General features: G+C 46.2%; 2 protein-coding genes and 1 long non-coding RNA gene across 6 annotated transcripts in view; 1 reads left to right on the top strand and 2 right to left on the bottom strand.

The window, feature by feature from the left end:
• BCL2L13 (BCL2 like 13) overlaps window positions 1-1742 on the top strand; it is a 103311-nt gene extending 101569 nt beyond the window's left edge. For both annotated transcript variants that reach the window (XM_064591775.1, XM_064591776.1), the window contains exon 5: window positions 599-1742. In XM_064591775.1, the coding sequence (XP_064447845.1) occupies window positions 599-732 (134 nt within the window). In that variant the 3' untranslated portion in view covers window positions 733-1742. The remainder of the gene's footprint in view (window positions 1-598) is intronic.
• Window positions 1-26131, bottom strand: part of BID (BH3 interacting domain death agonist) — a 44108-nt gene that overhangs the window by 4188 nt on the left and 13789 nt on the right. For 2 of the 3 annotated variants that reach the window (XM_064591793.1, XM_064591794.1), the window contains exons 2-4: window positions 10808-10883; window positions 5573-5783; window positions 1742-1881 (exon numbers count right to left, since the gene is read on the bottom strand). In XM_064591793.1, coding sequence (XP_064447863.1) covers window positions 1742-1881; window positions 5573-5783; window positions 10808-10819 — 363 coding nt within the window. In that variant the 5' untranslated portion in view covers window positions 10820-10883. Of the gene's footprint in view, window positions 1-1741; window positions 1882-5572; window positions 5784-10807; window positions 10884-18988; window positions 19036-26131 lie in introns of those variants that run through there. The other variant, XM_064591795.1, reaches the window with a different exon arrangement.
• On the bottom strand, window positions 3546-5566 carry LOC135364471 (uncharacterized). The gene is made up of 2 exons (XR_010411644.1): window positions 3991-5566; window positions 3546-3649 (listed from the first exon to the last, which is right to left on the bottom strand). It is a non-coding gene; the product is annotated as an uncharacterized LOC135364471 (long non-coding RNA).

Here is a 26131-nt window from a genome sequence, read left to right on the forward strand (position 1 = left end):
ATTGTGGGAGAGGTCCTGAGGCAGAACATGACCATGTCTATGACAGCTGCTGGAGAACTCCAGACAGGGAGAGATCCCTGGAGTAGAGAGACCTGCTTACAGGCAGGAGGCTGACCTGGCTGACTGAACCTTGGGGGATGAATACATTTCTATGTAGAGAGGAGCATTTGCATTTTCAGGTGGTAGTCAAAGGATGGAACCCTTCTCTCCTCTGAACTCCTGTAGACATAGATTTGACAGCCTTGGGGCAGTTCTCCCTCCCACTACATTTCTTCAGAGAGGATAGAGTACTTTATGGTACCCGGCAAGGGTTAGAAATTCTGTTAGTATCTGTATATTGATTATAACCATGAAGTAAGAGTAGCAGGCTAAATAAAATGTCACTTTTCTTGTGACTTGACATTCTCTACTTACATTTTTATTCAACTGAAGAAAGAATAAGTTCTTTCTGGAAGAGTCATATACATTTTATTAATCTGTTTAGAGGCTTTTGTATCCAAAATCTTGACTCTGACTTAAGGTTCAAGTTTCCTAAATGTCAAGTTAATTCTGAAATACAATTAACCATGCTATGATTCTATTTCCAATTCTTTTGTAGGCAGTCATGAATTGAGTCACCTCACTGGACACTGGTCTGAGAGGAGACAGAGGACAGACCTCGATGGTTTAATTAACAACAGAAAACTAAAAGACAACCTACTGAATGGGAAAAGACATTTGCATATGAGATAACTGATAAAAGATTAGTATGCAAAATATATAAGGAACTTCTACAACCCTAAAAAACAAACAATCCAATTAAAAAATGGGCAGAAGACACGAACAGACATTTCTCCAAAGACGACATACAGATGGCCAACAGACACGTGAAAAGATGCTCATCATCACTCATCATCAGGGAAATGCAAATCAAAACTACAATGAGATATCACCTCACACCTGTCAGAATGACTAAAATCAGCAACACAGGAAACAACAGATGTTGGTGAGGATGTAGAGAAAAAGGAACCCTTGTGCACTGTTGGTGGGAATGCAAACTGGTGCAGCCACTCTGGAAAACAGTATGGAGGTTCCTCAAAAAAATTAAAAATAGAACTACCCTGTGACCCAGTAATTGCACTACTGCATATTTACCCAAAGAATACAAAAACACTAATCGAAGGGATACATGCACTCTATGTTTATAGCAGCATTATCTACAATAGCCAAACTATGGAAGCAGCCCAAGTGTCCATCAATTGATGAATGGATAAAGAAGATGTGGTATATACACAATGGAATATTATTCAGCCATTTTAAAATAGAATAAATTCTTGTCATCTGCAACAACATGGATGGAGCTACAGAGTAGAGTATTATGCTAAGTGAAATAAGTCAGTCAAAGAAAGACAAATAACTATGATTTCACTCATATGTGGAATTTAAGAAGCAAAACAAACGAACAAAGGGAAAAAAGAGACAAACTGAAAAACAGACTTACTATAGAGAACAAACTGCTGGTTACCAGAGGGGAAGTGGGTGGGGGATGGGTGAAATAGGTGAAGGAGATTAAGAGCAAACTTCTCTTGATGTGCACTGAGTAATATACAGAACTACTGAATCACTGTATTATACACCTGAAACTAATATAAGACTGCATTAACTACACTGGAATTAAAATTTTAAAAAAACTGACCACTGAAAAAAGTTCTCACACTTCCTGACTAACCCAGAAAAGGCAGTGGTGGATTTTCTCACTTACTTCTTCTGACAGGTTCACATTCATAAACTGCATTGCCAGGTTATTCACCAGTCCTGGGTGGATGCTGCGATCCATATTGTCCCCTATTACGGCGAGCTGCCTGGCGATATCCTGGATGATTTCTTCTTGACCCTGAGAATCTAAATGTTCAGGCAGGGGCACAGAGACACAGCAGATTCAGACGATGGCCCTGTCTGACCCCTCCCACTCCACCCCGTACCAGAAAAAGGAAGGGACTCTGCTTTGGAAGAGAGCCAGCCCGTTTGCACCGCTCACCACAGAGGGCTCGCTGAGCATGTGCTCTATGCTGGTAGAACTGCAGTTGAGAGCAGCCGGGGCGGAGGGCTGGGGCCAGGAAAGGGTCTAAGTGAGCAGAAAATCTGGAGAAGCAGGCCCCTCCCCACACACAGTCAACATTTGTCTGTGAAAAGGACAGTGATGCCAGGGCATCTGTGGCATGAATCTGATGGCAACCTTCCCGGCTGCCAGCTCTACCCCATCACGTAACAGGTGTCGGCCTAAGAAGCTGTTAGGGCGGGGGCTCCGCCGCAGCCAGAATTAGGGCCGCACGTGTGCCAGAGAGATCAACACCCCTGCTTGCCCTGCCACCTGCCCTCCCCCTGCCCTCTCTTTTCCTCCCTCAACACTCACTACTACACCATTTATCTGTCAGTGTTCTTTGTCTGACTCCCTTGCCAGAAGGTAAGCTTCCTAAGAGCTCTGATTTTTTTTAAATTTTTTTTATTGTTATGTTAATCCCCATACATTACATCATTAGTTTTAGATGTAGTGTTCCATGATTCATTGTTTGTGCATAACACCCAGTGCTCCATGCAGAACGTGCCCTCCTCAATACCCATCACCAGGCTAACCCATCCTCCCACCCCCTCCCCTCTAGAACCCTCAGTTTGTTTTTCAGAGTCCATCGTCTCTCATGGTTTGTCTACCCCCCCCACTTTCCCCCCCTTCATTCTTCCTCTCCTGCTATCTTCTTTTTTGTTTTTTTCTTAACATATATTGCATTATTTGTTTCAGAGGTACAGATCTGAGATTCAACAGTCTTGCACAATTCACAGCGCTTACCAGAGCACATACCCTCCCCAGTGTCTATCACCCAGGCACCCCATCCCTCCCACCCCACCCCCCACTCCAGCAACCCTCAGTTTGTTTCCTGAGATTAAGAATTCCTCCTATCAGTGAGGTCATATGATACATGTCTTTCTTTTTTTTTTTTTTTTTAAGATTTTTTATTTATTTATTTGACAGAGAGAGACACAGTGAGAGAGGGAACACAAGCAGGGGGAGTGGGAGAGGGAGAAGCAGGCTCCCCGCAGAGCAGGGAGCCCGATGCGGGACTCGATCCCAGGACCCCGGGATCATGACCTGAGCCGAAGGCAGTCGCTTAACCAACTGAGCCACCCAGGCGCCCGATACATGTCTTTCTCTGTTTGACTTATTTCAAGAGCTCTGATTTTTAAATGTTTTGTTTACTGTTAAACATGCAGCACTGAAAAGGCAAGGCACACAGGAGCTCGATCAACAACTGTACAATGAACAAGTCAATGAACGAATCCTGTCCCTGCCCCTATAACTACTCAATAAATGCCAGCTACCGTTATTTCTCCCATTAAATCTTGTATTTCTTCTGTGTTTGCACCTTCCCTCTGGCTTCTTATTTACCCAGGACAGAAATCTCCATCTCCGCAATGCTTGCAGCCATCCTCAAGCAGTGGTCACATCTTATCTCAGAGCGCAGACACACCTGTCTGTCCTAGTGTCACCAGCGCCACCACCCGGATGTGGGTTCTCCATCAGCTCTCATCTGGATCATGACGGCAAGCTCCGAGCCCCCTCACTGCTCTCCAGGCCCTTCCCCACTCTCCACGATATGCTGTGGCCAGCGAGGCACTGAGGTGCAAGAGTGAAAGAGGCTTTGAGGGGGTTGGGGGTACTGCTGTGACCCTGGGGAGGGCGCCTCCTTAAATTCTGTGCCCTCAGCGTTTCACCTGCCCCACGGTGGTCTTGACCATGACCCATGGAGTCTGGCTAGGAAGTCACTTCTCTACTCCTTCATGGGCTCACACCTGCTGAAGTGACAAGTTGCAACCAGGCCTCAAAACACCTTGGACCTTAACTTGCACTATTCCCTCCAAACTCGCTAGCCAAACCCAACTATTCACACTACCTTTAACAGGCCCCAGGCTTTCCACCTGCAAGTGTTTGCGTACGCCGTTGCCATTGCCTCTTACCAGCTCCCAAAGAGCCAAAGTGTGCCCCTTCCTCCACAGGCCAACTCAAGTGCAGTTACAGCCATGCAGTCTCTCCTGGCCCCTCAGAGCACCAGCCTCTCCGGAGCTCCCGCTGTACTGGCTGCCTCACGGATTTCTCTGAGCTTTTTCACTTGGTTCCAGCAAACTTCAGGAGTCCTGGCAGATTCAGTCAGTATCCAGCTGAGTAAATGAATTCACCAACGGAACTGTGGTATACAGAGCCTCTATTCTACTCTATTAAGTACCTGGGGCAGGTACTTAACCTACAGGCCAGTTTTCTACCAGAGGTGAGGTGTGGTGTACAGCCCCATAATCACTTTTTCAAATGACATTTCAGTCAAGCCAGGCTTTGCAGTCTAAGGGCAAGTAATGGTGTAGAAGAGCAAAGGACAGCTCAGGGTGCAGCCTGTGGCTGCAGTTAGCCCTGCAGCAGCTTCTGACAGCCAAGCCATTCCTGCCCCACCATCCCCTCCCTAAGAGGACCAGTTGCTCTTACTCAAGTTTAAGGGCCACCCAGAAGATGCGCTGGCTGGATTCTAAAGCACAGAAAGTCTTTGGCACACCCTGGCTCGTGGGGGAACTCCTGCCATACCCCACCCACCCAAATTAAGATAAAGCTGGAGGTCCAAAGCTGGATCAGCTGTTGGTCCCCCCCGTGGCCACCAGAGGGCAGTGCAATCTTGTATGCCAGGAGATTTCCGTGGAGGCAGGAGGATTTGACTCCACTCTCGGCTAGGTTGGGAGGCCTGGCTCCAGGTCTTCAGAGTCACCTTAGGCTTTTAAGGCACTGATCCTAACCAGGGCATATACCTCATAAACACCTGGGAGTCTTCCACCCTAGAACACGCTGGTGCAGACAGCTGGAGTCGGGCCCAAGGACTGTGCATTTTGAAAATGTTCCTCGTGGAATTCCCATGTACCCAGAATCTAGAAGAGGCTAATTCTCAACATGCTTCCCAGCCCTGCTCCCTCAGCCTTCAGCTCAGGATGGCCTCCATCTGTGGAGGCTGCACCAACGGCACAGAAATAAAAAGTAAAGTTGGAAGAGGTAGCACAGGGATGTGGGTGAGGAGAGGTGAAGTCTGGAAACCATGACATGCTGGGAGGACATATCATGGGAGCACAATGGAAGAGAGCCCAGCTCGAGAAGAGAGGCCTGGCCCCAAGCCTGACTCTTACTGTGCCCAGTCGCTATTTGATTTGGGGTTCATCATTTACCCGTCTCTGGGCCTCAGTGTCCTCATCTGGAAATTAGGTTCAGAATACTTCAATGCCCTAGGCATGTTGTAGATAATCCCGCCACGACACACATAAAAGTGTAAGGTACTATACAGATTCAAAGAGTCATCATAAAGAAACTGAGTGGTTTTCAACTAATTAGAAACTCCGGCCTGTTCCACTAGAGTCAACAGGTACAGATCAAACCACCATATGACACAAACATCTACGATGGACTGAGACTAGGGAGGGGGAGACTGAGCCCAAAGCTCCCTTCCAGGACTTAGGTTCCCTAAATGCAAAGCCCAGATCTGGGGCATAGGAGGCTGCACCAAACACCTACCTCTCTCCCCACTTGCCAGGAAGTAGCTGCAGCGGTTGCCATCTGTCTGCAGCCCATCATCGTGGTCCTCCTGCAGGTAAGCCGGCATGGGCAGTTCACGGCCCAGCACCTCCAACTCTTTGTGGAAATTAGAGTTGGAGCAGTTTTGGAGGAAGCCAAACACCAGCAAGTTTGTGATGCGCTCATCCTGGAGGCCTGAACCGTTGCTGACCTAAGATAAAAAGGGAGTCAGGGAGATGTGCAGGAACCCGGTCCAGGGCCAGAGGCCCTGTCTGCAGCTGAGCTTGGCGGAAGGGCTCTGGGGACAGCCGGGCCTGAAATAGCTTACTGGCCTAAGATGTCCGAATGACCCTGTGGTCGCAAGAGGACCCAGTGGGCAGAGGCCAAGTCTGCAGTGTCTGCTTCAAGCAGTGCCCCCAGTAGGTGCCAAAGAAAAAGCTCCGATTCTGCAGACATTTGCATGACATCCTGAAAACACTGAGCTGAGGTGAGCTTGCTTTCGGAGGAGGCAGTTCCAAAGGCTGTTTTAAGGAAGTCAGCAAATATCATTACATCCTTACACTTACATGCTCCTGCTAACTCCCACGTATCCTTTAGCAACTTCAGCTCACCCTACCAGCTATGCATCCAGCAGTTAGAAGCTCTTTCTTTTTCATAATCTCCTTTGTGGGCTAAGATGGTATTGTGCACCCAGCCGATTTTCCATAAATCCTGGGCAGTAGTGACTGCAGATAATGCCTCCTATTGGGCAGGCTTGGCTTGCTTCGGGAGGATATGCCCCTTAACCACAATCCAGCTGTATGAGGATGACTCCCGCTCTAATGCGAGGGATTGGGGGCTCTGCCCGCCAGCTCCGTCCGCCATCACCACTTGCCGTGGGAGCTCAGCTCAGCATCTGTGCTCTGGGAGCCAGGAGGGACGTTTCTGGGGTTACTGACTGCACCTGGGTCAGTGTTCTTGGCAAACAAAGGTGAGTGCTTGTACCACCAGTAGCCAGCTGTGCTCAGAGCAAGCCAAGACTTAGGATGAAAGAGGGAATCATCCAGAAGGCTAGGGATACTGAGATCTCCCAGGTAAATGTAACACACACACATACTCGGCTGTAAGAGAAGCTCAGCAGAAGATGAAGGTGCCGATAACATTTATTTGCCTTCTAAGTCCTGAATATTTTTCATTTAAAAAATTCAGAAACCTTGGGCGCCTGGGTGGCTCAGTTGGTTAAGCGACTGCCTTCGGCTCAGGTCATGATCCTGGAGTCCCGGGATCGAGTCCCACATCGGGCTCCCTGCTCAGCGGGGAGTCTGCTTCTCCCTCTGACCCTCCTCCCTCTCATGCTCTCTGTCTCTCATTCTCTCTCTTGCAAGAAAAAAAAAAAAAAAATCAGAAACCTTTTAGGACAGTTTTTAGAGGGCAGATTGTTTTAAATAAATGAAATGCATAAAACAAGGTGCTTATGTATTGTTATTCAGCCTTTCCTTCTCCAGAATTATTTCTTAAAAGGGGGGAATAGGGGCGCCTGGGTGGCTCAGTCATTAAGCGTCTGCCTTCGGCTCAGGTCATGATCCCGGGGTCCTGGGATTGAGCCCCGCATCGGGCTCCCTGCTCAGCGGGAAGCCTGCTTCTCCCTCTCCCACTCCCCCTGCTTGTGTTCCCTCTCTCGCTGTGTCTCTCTCTGTCAAATAAATAAATAAAATCTTTTAAAAAAAAGGCGGGGGGGAATATCATGTAAAAGCTCTGCTGGATCGAATCCTTACAATTCCGGTATGGTGAGGCCAGGCAGCAAAAGACAGCTTAGAAACTCAAGAACATCCTTCATTTCTACCTGAAGGAGATGTCCTGGCTAGGAGAGAAGAAAGGAGGGCTGGGGCAGGGTTGTGGGCTGAGTTACCACACACTCAAATGTTCAGTACCAGCTGGTTATAAAGCAGTTGGACAGACACTGTTAGATGGGCAGGTCAAGAACAGGCCAGACTAAACCACGTATCAGAAAGTAGGCTCAAGAGCTGATAGTATTTAATTCCAAGAACATATAGAGCTTGTGACAAACCGAATATGAAACTATGACTTTTTCTTTTAAAAAAGATTTATTCATTTGAGAGAGAGAGAGAGCACGAGTGGGAGGAGCAGATGGAAAGGGAGAGAGACTCTCAAGCAGACTCCCCACTGAGTGTGGTGCCCAACATGGGGCTGGATCTCATGACCTGAGCTAAGTTGGACGCTCAACTTACTAAGCCACCCAGGTGCCCAACTGTGACTCTTTCTGATCTTCTAGTGATAAAAGCTGAAATGGATGTCTCAGAAGATACAAGATCTGATAGCTATTTATCCTTTTAAATCACAGGAAAAAGTATATTAGGAGAAATGATCAAGGGGCACCTGGCTGGCTCAGTTGGTTAAGCGACCAGCTTTTGGTTTTGGCTCAAGTCATGAACCTCAGGGTTCTGGGATCAACCTCCCTCTCCTTCTGCCCCTGCCCCCACTCATGCTCTCTCTCTCTCTCAAATAAATCTTTAAAAAAAAGAGAAATGCGAAAGTAACTCTCATGCTATAAAATCAGTTTCAGTGTAGAGAAAAAAAATGGAAAGCTATCCGATGTGTTTTGAGAAACTGGAACAATCCAGGTGCCCAAACCTGGCAAAAACAGCACCATACAAACAGTTAAAAAAAAAAAAAAAAAAATCCAAACCAATTGCCCTTATTTTGTTTCTCTAAATATAAAGAAAAAAATCAAAGAAGAATGCTAAAATGGGGGCACCTGGGTGTTTCAGTCAGTTGAGGGTCTGCCTTCAACTCAGGTCATGATCTCAGGGTTCTGGGATGGGAGTCCCACATTGGGCTCCCTTGCTTCTCCCTCTCCCTGCCACTCCCTCTGCTTGTACATTCTCTGTCAAGTAAATAAATAAAATCTAAAAAAAAAAAAGAGGGGCACCTGGGTAGCTCAGTCGGTTAAGTATCTGCCTTCAGCTCAGGTCATGATCTCAGGGTCCTGGGATCGAGCCCTGCATCGGGCTCCCTGCTGCTTCTCCCTCTCTTTCTGCTGCTCCCCCTGCTTGTGTCTCTCTCTCTCAAATAAAAAAAAATAAATAAAATCTTTTAAAAATTTTTTAAAAAAGAATGCTGGGGCGCCTGGGTGGCTCAGTCGTTAAGCGTGTGCCTTCGGCTCAGGTCATGATCCCAGGGTCCTGGGATCAAGCTCTGCGGGAAGCCTGCTTCTCCCTCTCCCACTTCCCCTACTTGTGTTCCCTCTCTCACTGTGTCTCTCTCTGTCAAATAAATAAATAAAATCTTAAAAAAAAAAAAAAAAGCTAAAATGTGGATGAACAGTACCGTTAACAGTAAAACAAAACAAACAAAAAAAACCCCAAACCAAAAACCAAACAAGATATGATGCTAAGCGCAATAAGTCAGACACACAATAGGACAAATATTGCTTGACTCCACTTCTCTGAGGGACCACAAGTAGTCAGATTCATGGAGACAGAGAGTGGAGAGAGGCTGCCAGGGACGGGGACAGGAGGATGGGAGTTAGTATTTAAAGGGGACAGAGTTTCAGTTGAACAGGTGAAAAGTTCTGGAGGTGGATGGTGGTGATGGTGTCACCACAACATGAATGTGCTTAATGCTAGTGAATTGTGTTCTTAAAAAAGGTTAAAATGGTAAATTTTACACTATGTATTCTACCACAATTTTTTAAAAACTGGAAAAACCTCAAAAGGAAAAAGTCAGAAAAATCTACAACAGGATTAAACTGTGATGGGGGCCAAACTCAGAAATATAAGAGCAAATTGCTCAGTGTTTCACTGTGAACCCCAGCTCCATGAGACACTGGGCAACTTATGTGTCTTTGTTTTCTCACCTTGAAGTTGAAAAAAAGAGAAAACGCTGGGGGTAATTCTGTCCCCCTTCCTCCCCCAGAGGGTTTTCAGGCGAAATGGACAAGGCGGACAAAAGCACTTGTGGAAGTTCAAGTGCCACAAAGCGTGACATGGCAACACTGTTCTTAATGCAGACATTTCAACAATACGGGAAAGGACACAACAGTTGCAAGTTAAAAGAGACAAGAATGGGGGTGCCTGGCTGACTCAGTAGGTAGAGCATGAAGCTCTTGATCTTGGCATCCTGAGTTCGAGCCCCACTTGGGCATAGGGTTTACTTAAAATAAATAAATAAAATAGGGGTGCCTGGGTGGCTCAGTTGGTTAAGTATCTGACTCTGATCTCAGCTCAGGTCTTGATCTCAGGGTCATGAGTTCAAGCCCTGTGGAGCCTACTTAAAAAAAATTAAATAATAAGATAAACCACAGTATAGCAGTAGACCTGCCCTACAAGAAAAACTAAAGGAAATCTTAATACGTACATACATACTTACACGTATAAGACAAGAATGGGCAGGTTTAAATGGCACCAAATGGAAGGGAATTTTGGATACTGAGAATAGACCTTTATCAGGACAAAGGTGCTACTGAAATCTTTTGGCCAAGCAGTTACCATCTCTGCTGAGCCTACCGTGTCTCAGGCCCTCTGGCTACCAAACTGAAAAATCACATGGTTTCCACCCTTCAGGAGGATATTCAACTACACCTTGAGAACCTGCCAGGTGCCAGGTGTTGCTATGTTTAGGGATTCAGAAACGGTGGGCCACCAGGTTTACTAACCACCAAATCCTTATATTTTTTGCAGAAACCTTCCCCAATGGCTGGTGAGAACAAAAGGCTGATGCACAGTGTGCACACAGAGGAGCCCCTGGGGCTGGGGCCTCTACAGAAGTTGGCAGAGAAGGGAAGCAGAAAGACTATTAGTAAGCAGATGAACAAAGAGCTTTTGACTAGATATGCCATGATTTTCTCTTCCAGCTAGTTAGAAGGTGAGTACAGAGAAGGCAATTTAGGTACCATCCTGCTGAAGCCAGGGGAATGGCCTATATGACCTCAGGGTGATCACTTCCAAGAACTCTAGAGCTTCTAAATGGTCCTGAATCAGAAAGCTGCCTTGCCCTTCCAGTGAGTGACCAGGCACAAGGTAGAGGGAAGAGGATAAGTAGACAAGACAGGACTTTGATCTCTTTTCTTTACTGTGCTCCTCTAAGTTGTGAATGTGAGGCTCCTCCCTGCAGCATTGTCAAAGAAGGGGTCAGCAGGGTCCCACACTGACAGCACACACACAAAGAAAAAGCTGGCCTCGGTCATGTTCACTCCCCCTCCCAAAGCATTCCTCCAGGAGAAGCCCAAGGGCTGACCTTGGAATCCATGGCATAGGCGGCCTGGCAGGGCTCCAACTTGCTTCTGGCTTTGTGGGCGTCCCAAGTCAGCAGCCTGGAAGAGGACACACATACACGCAGGGTAGGCAGCTGTTCCCTGCGGGGACACCCCCTCCGGGACCTTCAGGAGAGAATCGAGGGAGCCAGCCTGGGCCCTGGCTCTGAGGCGCTCTCCAGACACAGCAGTCAAGCTCACACCTCGCCCACCTCAACCACACTCACTCAGGCTGCTCCCCATTCAGCATGGAGCCTGGGCAGCAACCAAGTGAGCAGACTCTGGAGTTTTCCTCATCACAGAGACTTGCCAAAGCACTGAGAGCTCCCCAGGGTCGGTCTCCAACCTCAGAGTTCAGCTTTCCCACCCAGAGCTCACGGATCGTAAGACCTCATTGATCAGGCAAATCAGGGCAGTCTAGTTTATGAATTCCTTCTAAGCAAATACTTACATTAGCGCATTTCCTACAAGAATAAAGTTAGCTTGGGCACCTGGGTGGCACAGTTGGTCAAGTGTCCGACTCTTTGTTTCAGCTCAGGTTGTGATCTCAGGGTCATGAGATAGAGCCCCAACTCAGCTCCGGCTCAGTGCTGAGTCTGCTTGGGTTTCCCTCGGCCCCTCCTTGCCCCCCACAGTGCACGCTCTCAAATAAATAAATAAATAAAAATCTTAAAAAAGAGAGAGAAGAAAGTTAGCTAATAAAGTATACCTAGAAGTTTTCAGGGCCTCTTGTTATTACTATGACTACTAATATGACCCCTACCCAAGCCTTCCTTCAGCGTACAACCATTCTCAGAGCCTTCACATTATCTCTTCTGTTCCACACAACTATGTTGAAAAGTGGGTAGTATACTGTGTTGATCCTGCCTTACTTGGATGAAAGAATAAGGTTTGGGGAGTAAGAGACAGCCAGGCAGACCAGTTCTCCCCACAGGCCACATGGTTTCAATGGCATTCATATAGAAAGAGCTCTTATAAAATGTATATAAAGAAAAAGAAGCTTTGAAAGTAAAATGTTTTCTTAGCATTCAGTGACCAAGAAAGAAAGAAGGGAAGAGAATGTATATTTGACAATTACACAAAAGATTAAAGCTCCTCTATGGCACCTATTCCAAACTAAATAACCCTCATAAACAACCGACCAGACAAAAGGCAATTGGGGATTGAGTTCAAAAAGATTATGCCCATGAAGTGGAATATACAGAACATGAAAAGGATGAGCGATCCTGAACAATGGTTTCTACAGAACAGTCTCAACAATATAATACTATCTTAAAATGTATTTGCCTGTGTATGTGTGGTTTACACACAATATTAGTTGAACCAAATGACATGGTCATTTTGTAGGGTAAAAAACAGCCAAATCTGGCAATTTTATCTTGCTTCTTAAATGTAGAGGAGATAAAAAACAAGAACAGACAACCAACTCCTCAGTAGGAAGCAAGGGTGAGACTCCCACAGGCAAGTGAAAAGGGGGCCAAGACCAGCACTGATGGGGAACGTGCCTTCCCCCACCAGGCAGCCACGCGCATTTGTGGGACACAATTATTCTCAGATCTGTCCATCTCCTGGCCCCCACCTGTTCTCTCAAGAAATAATTCACATATGGGGCTCCTGGGTGGCTCAGTCGGTAAGTGTCCAACTTGTGGCTTCCATCCAGGTCACGACCTCAGGGTTGTGAGATGAAGCCCCTGTGGCCAGCTCCGTGCTCAACAGGGAGTCGGCTTGAAGATTCTCTCCCTCTACCCCTCCCCCCACTCATGCCCATGCTTGCTCTCTCTCTCTATAAAATCAATTTTTTTTAAAAAGGGAAAGAATTCACATAAACATTTGTTTCCTCCAGACTTTGATACAGTGAAAATAAAAGGAAACCTTGCTTAGAATGGAGTCATGGCCAGCAGGGGGGCGCTCTCATGCCCTACCACGGCTCATGAATTTCAGACCCAACAGGAAGAAACATAGCCTATAAGTCTGACCCTACTTTACTACCCTATTACCCCAGTAGGAGGAAGAGAGGTTTTCCTCCTGCCCCAGCAACAACCCAGCCAAGGAGAGACTGGCACGGGTCGGCCAATGAGAGGCCGCTATACTCAGACCTCCTCGTTTACTCCAATGGGCTTTCGGCTTCTAACAGCCGTCCCAGCAGTCCTCTCCTTTGTTTTGTGAACTGACTATGGTTTTGCCATAACTTACTTGTCCTGAATTACAATTCTCTGCTATTCTGGAATAAACCCACTGCTGCTGGTAAAATCAGTGGCACTTTTATTTCTAAGGTTAACATTATTTGGTGATCAGAAGTGGGACTCACAGATGACCCCCACCAGCTGCAAGGCTGGGGAGCCAACACGTGCCGGGACCCACGGAGCCAGTCGGGCCCACTGCTTTCTCACTGACCCTGAAGTTTGAGGGTAAGTTTTCACCTGGATTTCGAGTTCTGCACTCTTTTTTTTAAAGATTTTATTTATTTATTTGAGAGAGAGAGTACATGAGAGGGGGGAGGGTTAGAGGGAGAAGCAGACTCCCTGCTGAGCAGGGAGCCTGATGCGGGACTCAATCCTGGGACTCCAGGACCATGACCTGAGCCGAAGGCAGTTGCTTAACCAACTGAGCCACCCAGGCGCCCCGAGTTCTGCGCTCTTTATGCTTGAGCTTTCCAGACTTTATTTGGGACCTGTTTTAAGGCCTTGTCCTTTCTGAGAGTACTTGTTTGGCCTTTCGTCTGACTCCTTTTTTAGGAACCGACTGTTCTGTTGGAACTGTGCTGGCCTTCAGTCTGACTCCTTTGGGACCAGGCTATTCCTATTGAAACTGCAGTTTAGGAACTTTTCTTTTTGCTCTAGAGAAACAAAAAACACCTAAGAAATGGGATCCCAGTCATACAAATGCCCCTCTTCTGAGACCCTGGCCAGTTTTTTTTTTTGGTTAAAAACTACACTCCTGGGGCACCTGGGTGGCTCAGTTGGTTAGGCGACTGCCTTCGGCTCAGGTCATGATCCTGGAGTCCGGGGATCGAGTCCTGCATTGGGCTACCTGCTCAGCGGGGAGTCGGCTTCTCCCTCTGACCCTCCTGTCTTATGCTGTCTCTCATTCTCTCTCTCAAATAAATAAAAACTTAAAAAAAAAATTTAAAAACCACACTCCCTTCTCATGTACATTTCTAACTAAATGGACCGACTTAACTATAATTTAGAACGTCAATGGCCATTATGAGGCACTTTTTCTCCCCAGACTTGTTTTACTCTAAATTAGAAAGCTGTGGCCCTGGGCGCCTGGGTGGCTCAGTCGTTAAGTGTCTGCCTTCGGCTCAGGTCATGATCCCAGGGTCCTGGGATCAAGCCCCTCATCGGGCTCCCTGCTCAGCGGGAAGCCTGCTTCTCCCTCTCTCACTCCCCCTGCTTGTGTTCCCTCTCTTGCTGTCTCTCTCTCTGTGTCAAATAAATAAATAAATAAAATCTTAAAAAAAAAAAAAAGAAAGCTGTGGCCCTTAAAAAGGGGAAAAAACTGAGTTGGATGTCTATTTTAATTGGTACCTTGAAGCTCCCAAATGTCAGGATTCTAGGTTTGCCTCTTTGCAAAATACTACTTTGAAATTAACTGAGGCAAACAGCTGAAAGAAGTCAAAACTGCTTCTGAAGCCCCCGCCCTCCTTGTTTCGAGACAGGTGGCAGCCACCTGTTGAGCACAGGTGTTGTGCCATTTTCCTCTATTCTTCCAACCTCACTTTTCCTCCAAACCTCTCCCCACTCTCTCCTCCCTTAAACCTATTAAAACTTGCCCCTTTATAGTTGTGGGTTTTTTTTAAAGATTTTATTTATTTGACAGACACAGCGAGAGAGGGAACACAAGCAGGGGAGTGGGAGAGGGAGAAGCAGGCTTCCCGCTGAGCAGGGAGCCCGATTCGGGGCTCGATCCCAGGACCCTGGGATCATGACCTGAGCCAAAGGCAGACGCTTAACCATCTGAGCCACCCAGGCGCCCCTAAAGTTTACTCTTCTGAGGATCTCAATAAACCCCAAGTTTCTATGTTTCTTGAACTAAGGCCAAACTGCCAGCCATAGTTAGTTTCCTAAAGTAACTGAGGGCCCCATAGGTTGCTAAAGAATTTAACATATTCAAACTTATCAACCTGGTTTCTCAGATTTTTATCAATTCGTACACATGCTCCTTGGTGAGGGCCAGGCCAAACACTGGATGAAACTAGCCCGATGGAAACATCCCGAAGGGGATTTAGATAACGAAACCCCTAACTTTTGGCAAGGTGCTAGAACACTCATTGGGAAATGTTCACGAGCAATTACAGTACCTTTTCCTAAGCCTTGGAATAAAATTCAGGTTTGCAAACAAAGCCTGATGAACCTGTTCATGACTATTACAATCAACTCCAAAATGTTTTTAAAGAAAGTTCTGGTCTTCCTTTGGATATGAATCCACCTGGGTAGCATTTAATTCTGTTTGTTAATGGGCTAGTTTTTCTCCTTTAGTTAAAAAGGACCAGGATGGGGCACCTGGGTGGCTCAGTCTCAGGTCATGATCTTGGAGTCCCAGGTTCGAGTCACCATCAGGCTCCCTGCTCAGCGGGGAGTCTGCTTCTCCCTCTGACCCTCCCCCCTCTCATGCTCCATGCTCACTCTCTCTCTCTCTCTCAAATAAAATCTTAAAAAAAAAAAAAAAAGGTGGAATGGGAAACTCCAGGATGGAATGGGAAACTATGTCCGCTTCAGATTTAGTTAATTTGCCAGAGCAGCTGGCTGGCATCCAGGTAAGTCACCTAAAAGAAAGACCACTAAGGGCACCTGGGTGGCTCAGTTGGTTCAGCGACTGCCTTCGGCTCAGGTCATGATCCTGGAGTCCCGGGATCGAGTCCCACATCAGGCTCCCTGCTCGGCAGGGAGTCTGCTTCTCCCTCTGACCCTCCCCCCTCTCCTGCTCTCTCTCTCTCTCTCATTCTCTCTCTCAAATAATAAATAAAATCTTAAAAAAAAAAAGAAAAAAATTTAAAAAAAAAGAAAAGAAAAAAGAAAGACCACTAAAATTCTTAATTTTCAACTTCGGCAAATGAAGACTCCTAAAACCAAAAACGTCCTGGTTTCTGCTGTTGTTGCAAAGAGCCAGGACACTGGAAAAAAGATTGTTACAAACTTAAGCACTTCAGGAGCCTTTAACCCCATCGCCAGCCTTCCCGGGATTCCACTTCCCAATGATGAGGCTCCAAGGAACTACAGGGGCTCTTCCCAATCCTCCCTCTTAATTGGCTCGGAGAAACCACTCTGCAGATCAGGAATTAATCTCTGTGTCCATATTAACACCAGAGCTATACTCTCGGGGCTCAACCCCACTGCTATAATGCAGCCTCCCCCGCAGAGTACTAAAACAGATCAAACAGTAGGGGTCTCTCATAAACCTCAATACGTTCCTGTCTCTGAACCTATTCCCTTTGTCTAGACCTTTTCAGAGATACACAACCTTTTCTCCTTCGTTCTTCCACTGCTATTCATTTGCTGGGCTGAGATTTTTTTTTGAAAAGTATCAGGCAGGAATTTCTTTCTCCCAAAAGGGGTAAATAATTCTGGAATTTGTTAGTAGTAATCAAAACAGCCAACCAGAAAAATCAGATGAGCCTCTGACATCTTTTATTTGTTCCTTCTCTGATGGCACTATAGCTGAGTCTGGAGACACTGATCATTTACTCCTTTCGGATCGGTTACATTCCTCTTTATGGGCAAAATCTTCAATTGATAGATAATTGGCAGAAGCCACAATGCACCTCCCATCAAGATTCAAAGAGATCCCTCAAAACCTCTCCTCGGCATTAATCCACACCATATAAACAGACACCCACGCACTTCAAGGCATTAAGCCCATAACAGATTACAAGGCTCAGGCCTCATTACTTCCTACACTAGTCCCTGGAATGCCCCTGTTTTACCTGTGAGAAAACCCAGTGGCCAAGGGTGGAAGTTAGTCCAGGACCTCTGAGCAATAAATAGCACTGTTATCCCACGGCACCCTGTTGTCCCTAACTCCCACATGCTACTGAGCTCCATTTCCACTGAAAGCAGATTTTTTTCACTGGAATTGATCTATACAGAGCTTTCTTAGTATTCCCACTGATAAAGAGGAAAATGGTAAATACCATGCTGGTTATGCTACTGCCTGCAACTCCTACTGAAGTCACTGAGCAGCACCTTCACCCTGGCCGTGTCAGCTCAACAGGCGGAGTTACACGCCCTCACTCGCGCTTGTGCCTTAGCCGAGGGTAAGACTGCAGACATTTATACCGACAGCCCATATGCCTTTGGTGTGGCTCGTGACTTTGGAATATTATGAAAACAACGAGGTATCCTTGCCTTCAATGGGGATACGATTTTAAAAGGCTCCTATGTCCATAATTTACTGGATGCCATACTTTTACTGGCTGCTCTGGCTATTAAGGTTCCTGGGCATTCCAGATCAACTCCCTAGAATCCAAAGGAAGCCACCTTGCTGACAGCTTCACAAAAAACAAAAACAAAAACCACACTTTCAAGTAAACCGGTAGCCAAACTTCTGTCATGTTCCAAAGGGATGTTCTCACCAATGATAATTTGGAAAAACTGACCAGAGATACTCAGTTGACCCCAGAGAGGAAAAAACAATATTGGAAATGTAATAATTGTTCAATGGTTTGATAAAGAGAGAACTCTGATTTGGACCAAATAATCCAGCCCTACCAGAAATTCTAGTATTTCTGCTATCTACCACTGTACATGCATTAAACTGTTGATCTACTGACAAAATTACAGCATTCATGAACCAGTACTGGTAGGGAAATATTAATAAGGCCACAAAAACTGTCCACCTCACTTGTCCCACCCGTCCAAAGCACAATCCAGGGAAAGCTGTTCAGGCTTTTAGATGGTTTTTATATGGTTTCCCCATCTCATGGATGTTAGGGATAAATGTTTTAGTCATGGCTGTATGTTTTCTCACTGACCAAAAGCTTTCCCTTTTACACTGGCAAATGCTTCTCCTGTGGCTAAACTTCTGTTAGAAAAGATTATCCCTGGGGCGCCTGGGTGGTGCAGTCAGTTAAGCGTCTGATTCTTGGTATTCTGCTCAGGTCATGATCTCAGGGTCGTGGGACTGAGCCCCGCATCAGGCTCCACGGTGAGCATGGAGTCTGCTTGAGATTCTCTCCCTCTGCTTGTGCTCTCTCTCAAACAAATAAAATAAATCTTAAAAAAAAAAAAAGATTATCCCTATCTGAGGAACCCTCTCAAACTTCAAAGTGAACAGGGAACCCATTTTACTTATCAGGTGCTTCGACAAGTCTGTGCTATTTGATTGGTTTTATACTTTCATTGTCCATACCTCCCTTAATCCTCAGGGTTGGTCAAATATACTAATACTGAGTATTAGGACTCAGCTGGCAAAATGTGTAGAGACCCTCCAAATACCTTGGCAGAAAGCATTGCCACCAGTACTTCCAAATCTCAGATCTACCTTACAGGAAATCACAGACTGTCACCCTTTGAGATACTCGCAGTATCTTGGCCTCTGCCTCCTCTGATCCACAGTTGATAAAAGATCTACTTCAAAATTGTAAAGGACTAATTGCTTCTATTAAAAATACCCACGCTTCGGTAATGCAATCTTCTCCCAGTGCATTCCCAGGAGATGGCCACCTAAAGCATTACATATTGTACCATGGAGATTTTGTCAATTGAAAAAGACACCTCCAGAAAGACTCGACCTTATCAGAGACTGCTAACCGACTCTTAAGCCATCAGACTCCAGGGAGAAGACTTCTGGATTCACATAACACATCTACAGAAAGCACCAGACTCTGGCTCGACCTGCACACCCGCTGCTGACCTGGAAGGGAAGTTCTGGAATTGAAGCAGACACCACAGGGTGAGAAAGCTTTCCAAGAGGTCTGGAGCAGGCCTGTATACCTTTTTCTCACTACTGCTTCTCTCTCTTTCGTGGAAAGATGATGTCCTTACCTGCATCTCCCAGCCCCTGTGAGAGGGGGAAACCTCTTCTTTTGATCATGGCCTTTTGGAAACAACCTCATCATGATTCTGGGACTCATTTCTCACTTGCTTTTTCTGAAGGGTTAAGAACACTCAGAATTCACAAAAGCCTTCTTTTACCTAAACTATTAAATGACTCTGGATTCTTACCCAAATTAATGGCCTCCAGGGGCGCCTGGGTGGCTCAGTCGTTAAGCCTCGGCTCAGGTCATGATCCCAGCGTTCTGGAATCAGCTCCACATCAGGCTCCCTGCTTGGCAGGAAGCCTGCTTCTCCCTCTCCCTCTCCCACTCCCCCTGCTTGTGTTCCTTTTCTCGCTGAGTCTCTGTCAAATAAATAAAATCTTAAAAAAACAAAACAACAACAAATTAATGGTCTCTGAATTTGCAACTTCACAGGCTATATTATCGATAAAACATTTTATTCCAAACAGCTCTTCTGAGATATAACAATACTGGTTTAAATGTTTTCTTTAAAATGTTTTCTCCTTTGTTTTTTTAATTCATGAGAGTCAGAGAGAGCACGAGGCAGAGGCAGAGGGAGAAGCAGGCTCCCCACCTAGCAGGGAGCCCGATGCGGACTCGATCCCAGGACCCTGGCATCATGACCTGAGCCGAAGGCAGACACTTAACCATCTAAGCCACCCAGGCGCCCCAACAATACTGGTTTAAAACCTCACTTAAGTTTTGCTATTCTGCAAAAAGTTCAACAGCTATGGCTGTATTTTTACACCTGCACTGAATCTTCCCAAGTGTGCTCAGTTACGTCTTTCAGTGTGCTCTGGCTGTATCCAGCTGTATCCAGTATTCTCCTTTCCTGGTCCCTTTACAAGCAGAGACTTCAGGAGGCATGCCTTTGTAGGGAGAACGTTTCTTTCCGATGTCAGAATTAAGTGCTAATAAATATTTCAGCTGGCTACTTTCAGAGTTAGAGTCCTGGCTTAGAACCATCATACAATTTGGAATTCATTTTACTTCTTCAAACAGAAATTAAAATTGAATTATTTTAAGTTTTGTATTTTGTTGTCTGTCAAACTTTCTAAAAACAATGTACCCAGTAACATGATGCTGGTTCAGTGCTTCAAGATGACCTCCAATACCTACATTTTGATAAATATAGACTATAGGTGGGAAGTGCCAGACAGTTCTCCCTCCTAACCCTCGTTATCCACCGTGGCCTTAAGGGATTTCCAGCTGCTATGCACTTTCCCTCCCAAGTAGGACATGACAACCAGGGAAGGTCCTTCTTGGCACTAAGGAACAAAACCACCACATATGGAAAACCTGACTCTTGATCAGCAATGCTTTCAAAAAAGATCGTGATCAAAAAAGGGGAAAATGTGAAAATTAAAAGGAAACCTTGGTTAGAATGGAGTCAGGAAGCCAGCAGGGGGCGCTCCCACACCCTGCCAGTAGATAACTACTTAACTACCACCGCAGAAGGTAGGTAGGCTTCCCCCCACAGCCCAGCCAATGAGAGTCACTATCCTTCAAACTCCGTTTCATCCATTGAAATTTTGTTTCTGGGGCGCCTGGGTGGCTCAGACGTTAAGCGTCTGCCTTTGGCTCGGGTCATGATCCCGGAGTCCTGGGATCGAGCCCCGCATGGGGCTCCCAGCTCTGCGGGAAGCCTGCTTCTCCCTCTCCCACTCCCCCTGCTTGTGTTCCCTCTCTCGCTGTATCTATCTCTGTCAAATGAATAAATAAAATCTTTAAAAAAAAAAAAAAATTTGTTTCTAACAGCCCTCCCAACCTCCCCCTTTCCTCCATAAAAGAGTGTTCCTCTCCCTTGTTCTAGAGAATTGCCTATGGCTTTGGCATGGCTAGCTTGTCCCAAATTGCAATTCTTTGCTATTGCTAAATAAACCTATTTTTGCCGGTAAAAATAACTGGCAGTTTTATTTTTAAGGTTAACAATACACACATCCACATCCTCAGGTAGACTCTGTCTTCCTTCAAATTGTGGTATTTCCGCTTCAATAGGTATTTTTCAAAAAATGTTTTATTTTGCAGAGGTTTGTTCTCAACCAGAGATGACTTCACACATCCCCCCCCCCCCTCCCAGAACATGTGGCAGTGTCTGGAGATATTTCTCGATGTCTGGGGAGTGTGCTAGTGGCATCCAGTGGGATGCTGCTCAACATCCTACAACAGGGCACGCCCCAGAACAAAGAATTCTCTAGCCCAAAGTGTCAACAGTGCTGAGGTTGAAAATCCTGTTCTACTGTACATATGCCCCAAAATACAATTAATGCCTTATTACTGGACATTTATAGTTCCCATTTTTTCACCATTAAAAACAGGGCTGTGATGAATACGCTGGTGTGGTGTTTTCCTACTAAGTCCAGAATCAAAGGAGATAGATGTGAAAATTCAGCGTACGCACAGGCCTCATGGTGGTCAGAGACAAGAGGGACTGTAGCTCAGCTGGGCTGTGCCCAGGTCACACAGGCCTCAGGGTCACTGCCACAGTACCCCGGGGACATGTGGCCCAATGGAGGTCTTTAGGAAAGGGGGCTGCACTCCCACACCTGGCTGAGCAGGGCCTCGGGGGGATGCATAAACCTTCAGGGCAGAGTGTCTGCCTGCATCTGGTTTACCTCTGGCTTCACTGCTTTGTTACTCAAGAAGAAACTCAATGAGTCAGCTGTCAGCTGTGAGCAGGACCAGGCATACAAGAGCGAAGACCCACGGAAAACCTCAAGGGCTCAGTGTCATTAATGGCTCCATCCCCGAACCCCAATTCCTAACCAAAGTTGCCATCAAGAAGGAAAACTCAAGCAGCCAAGAACTGATGTCCTCTCCTTTCTGAGATCCAGCAGGAAAATGGCGAGGTAGATGGAAACGGGAAAGAGCAAGCCACTGGCTTCCCCCTGGACAAGGCTTTCCAGTTACCTAGCTTGTTCACAGCCAGTATTTCACCTATGATGGACGCAGCCTGGGACTTGAGATTCTGCACGGCTGGTTTCTAGGAGACCCGCTCTCCCCCACCCTTACCAGTCTAGGATTCTGAGGTGCAGGGAAGGCAAGTATTACTACTCGTAACAAGACCCCGGCAACCACCACATACTGACGACATCGGAACACACCAGCTCCAGTGCCGCCGGGCTCATCTCTGCTTGTGGCTTCTCTCCAGCCTTCATGACATGCCTGTAAAGAAGGCACTTCCACCTCAATTTTCAGAGTCAAGGCTGAGACTGGAGGCTGCCCAGTGAGGGCAGGGAACACAGCACCTGCAGAGCTGCCCAAGGCTGGGGGTGTGGGGCAAGTTGGTGCCCACCCCTGGGCCTGTTTTCCATGAGAAACATAAGCACAGTGGGTACCTGATGTGTGTCTACTCAGACTCCAGTCCCCTTTCCTGAGGCCTGAGAGCCCTACCCTGGACACCAAATGTCCCTGTATTAACTGAAAACCCCAAAGTTCACCAAAAAACAGCCCAACACCATCCCATAAAGTCAGTCAATTTGGGCACTTGGGCCAAAGGGAGGCAGGAGCAAGTATACACAAGTGCCCCGGAAGGACAAAGGTTTTATGAGGACAAAACCTTGGCAGGGCAGGCCTCTCCTTCCCAACATAGATTCACCTGTGTCCCCCCCACCACACTCACCTCCTCACCAACCACCAAGCAGACCTCAAGGTTACTCAACATTGCACAGGGGGGGCATGCTACCATTATGCTGGGAGAACCCAACTCTGCATGACCCCAGCCCATCACTTAACCAGCTGTGTGACTGCGAGTATGGCTTTCATCAATCAACAACCCACGCTGAGCTCATCCAATGTGCAGGCACGGTGCATGCAGCTGGAGGAACAGTGGAAAAATGACCCATTGTGGGCGGCAGGGGGAACACCTGGGTGGCTCAGTCGATGAGCGTCTGCCTTCGGCTCAGGTCATGATCCCAGGGTCCTGGGGTCGAGCCCTGCATCGGGCTCCCTGCTTGATGGGCAGCCTGCTTCTCCCTCTCCACTTATGCTTTCTCTAATGCTCTCGCTCTCTCAAATAAATAAAATCTTTAAAAAAAAAAAAGACCATGGGAAGAGATATCTCTTTATCTATATACAGTCGACCACTGAAAACAGGGGTTAAACTTCGTGGGTCCACTTATACACAGATTTTTTACAGTACTGTAAATGTATTTTCTCTTCCTTATGATTTTCTCAGTAACATTTCCCTTTGTCTAGCTTACTTTATTTTTATTTATTTATTTATTTATTTTTAAAGATTTTATGTATTTGAGAGAGAGAATGAGACAGAGTATGAGAGGGGGGAGGGTCAGAGGGAGAAGCAGACTCCCCGCCGAGCAGGGAGCCTGATGCGGGACCCGATCCCGGGACTCCAGGATCATGACCCGAGCCGAAGGCAGTCGCCCAACTGACTGAGCCACCCAGGCGCCCTTACTTTATTTTTTTAAAGATTTTATTTATTCACTTGAGAGAAAGAGAGCACAAGCAGGGGGGAGAGGCAGAGGGAGAAGCAGACTCCCAGCTGAGCCAAGAGCGGTTAGACCCTGAGATTCCATCCCAGGATCTGGAGATCACAACTTGAGCCAAAGGCAGATGCTTAACCCACTGAGCCACCCAGGTGCCCCTCTCTAGCTTACTTTATTATAAGAATACATATAACCTACAAGATATCTGTTAATTGACCGTTTGTGTTATCAGTAAGGCTTCTTGTCAACAGTAGACTATTAGCAGTTAAGTTTCTGAGGAGTCAAAAGTCATATGTAGATTTCTGACCGTGGGGCTGGAAGTAGGGGACTCAGCGCCTCTACCCCCATGTTGTTCAAAGGTCAACTGTGTGTGTGAGATGTTCACCTTAAAAAAATTAAACCGCTTAGGCAAAACCATAGGCAAGTCCTCGGCAAGGAGAACACTTGGAGACGAAAGGGGGAAGCCGGGAGGGCTGTTATAAACAAAAGTCCACTGGAGTAAAAGGGGGGCTCCAAGTATAGTGGCTTCTCACTGGCTGAGTTATGACAGCCTCTTACTGGCTGGGCTCATTTGTCCTCTCATCAGTCCTCCTGCTGGGGCAGTAGAGTTGGGGGGGCCCTCGCAAGGTACCCTCTCTTCCTACTAGGTCTGCGCACGATGGCGCCCCCTGCTGGCCTCCTGATTCTATGTTAGTGAGATTTTGCTTTATTTTCACCATATCTATATGTATCTATGTATCTTATGTATCTGTATCTTTTTTATAGCTAAATATATATGAAGATATATCTATTTTTATAGATAGACCCAGGTCTATATACAGTTGACTCTTGAACAACGTGGGGACTGGGGTGGCACTGACGCCTGTGCAGTCAAAAATGCCCATATAACTTTTTTTAAAGATTTATTTATTTATTTGACAGAGACAGACACAGCAAGAGAGGGAACACAAGCAGAGGGAGTGGGAGAGGGAGAAGCAGGCTTCCCGCAGAGCAGGGAGCCCGATGTGGGGCTCGATCCCAGGACCTGGGATCATGACCTGAGCCAAAGGCAGAGGCTTAACGACTGAGCCACCCAAGCGCCCCTGAACTATTAATGTTGATTGAAAGCCTTACTGGGCGCCTGGGTGGCTCAGTTGGTTGGGCGACTGCCTTCGGCTCAGGCCATGATCCTGGAGTCCCTGGATCGAGCCCCGCATCGGGCTCCCTGCTCAGCAGGGAGTCTGCTTCTCCCTCTGACGCTCCCCCCTCTCATGTGCTCTCTCTCATTCTCTCTCTCTCAAATAAATAAATTAAAAAAAAAAAAAAGAAAGCCTTACTGATAATGTAAACAGATAATTAACACATACTTTGCATGTTATATGTATGATATGTTGTATTCCTATAATAAAGTAAGATAGAGGGGCACCTGAGTGGCTCAGTCGGTTAAGCGTCCAACTCTTGATTTAAGCTCAGGTCATGATCTCAGGATTGAGATCGACCCCGCATCAGGCTCTATGCTGAGCATAGAGTCTGCCTGAGATTCTCTCTCTCCTCTTCCTTTGCCCCTCGCCCCGCTCTCTCTCTCTTGCTTTCTAAAATGAATAAATAAAACCTTTTTAAAATTTTAAAAATTAAAGCTAGAAAAAAAGAAAATGTCATTAAGAAAATCATCAGGAAGATACACTTACAGTACTGCACTGTATTTATCAATGCCTAAGTTTATATATGGAAAAAATCTGCATATAAGTGGACCTGCACAGTTCAAACTCAAAAGTCAGTTGTATATCTGCGAAAATATAGGTATTTTTATGTTTTCCCCAGATTGGGGATCCAGAAGAGAAAGTGCTATCTGGAAAATACAGGGACAGGGAGTTCACTTTTCTGGGCCTTGGTGTCCTCCTCAGAAAAATGGGTTTGGAGAAGGTGGATTTCCTTTCTCTTTTCCTTCTTAAATGAACACATATTAAAGATTTTATTTAACTCATTTAATGGGGGAAACAGTAAAATGTTAAAACCACTCAAAGGAATCAAAGATCCATAGCCACAGGCAATGGGAAAGCTGAAACGAATTTACAAACACACCCCAAACTAGTCAATATCCACAAGGTAGTCCACTGGACAGCTCATTTGCATTTCTATTAACAATCATTTGCATTAGTATCAGTTTTCTGCAACTTACAAAGATGTAAAATAACTCAAAGGCAATAAAAGGCAAAGAAAGCCTAAAAGGGTGTACTAGTTTGAACATCCAGGTTGGGTTTTTTCATTTCCCATTTCAAAGTCTTCCACAGTTTTTCCTGACAGTCTTCCTGCCTATGATAATCATCTCAAAGATTATTCTTTGACATTAATAAGGGCTGGTCTCATTCCACAGGCTTGGTAGTTTATATCAGTACAGCAAGGGTGTTCATTAACCAGTTAAACCTGTAAAAGTTTCTTCTGCAAACTTAGAGCCACTCAATATTGAACTACTAAGGCCACAGAATCAACTTCTGACCAGAGACTTTCATAAGGAATCTCGGACTGGACTTTTAAACACCTTATTATTTGAGACCTGAGGGCAGGAAACCAAGCCTAACCAATTCCAGCAGGTTTCATTGGCAGTTCCTATAAATATGAGTGAATTCCTCTATGGAAAGAAAGAAAGCCCAACCTGGGAACAAAGGCTATGCAAAGACACTTGCATTTGGCAGACTCTCAAAGGCAGGCAGAGGAGTGGGAAAGATTTACAGTGAAGAAAAGGAGGGGGCTTCAAGTGTGCCCCAACTGGAGGCTGGTGGTACCCTGGGTGATTGGTTAGGGGTGCATATTTGTTTTTTTCTGGGTGGTCCTAAGTTGGAAGCAGGGACAAATAGTAGGAAACCAGTTATTAATGAAGGCCATTA

The sequence above is a fragment of the Mirounga angustirostris genome, unplaced genomic scaffold, assembly GCF_029215605.1.
Source record: "Mirounga angustirostris isolate CCGP_5_RB_7025 unplaced genomic scaffold, mMirAng1.0.hap1 SCAF_5, whole genome shotgun sequence".
NCBI lineage: Eukaryota > Metazoa > Chordata > Mammalia > Carnivora > Phocidae > Mirounga > Mirounga angustirostris.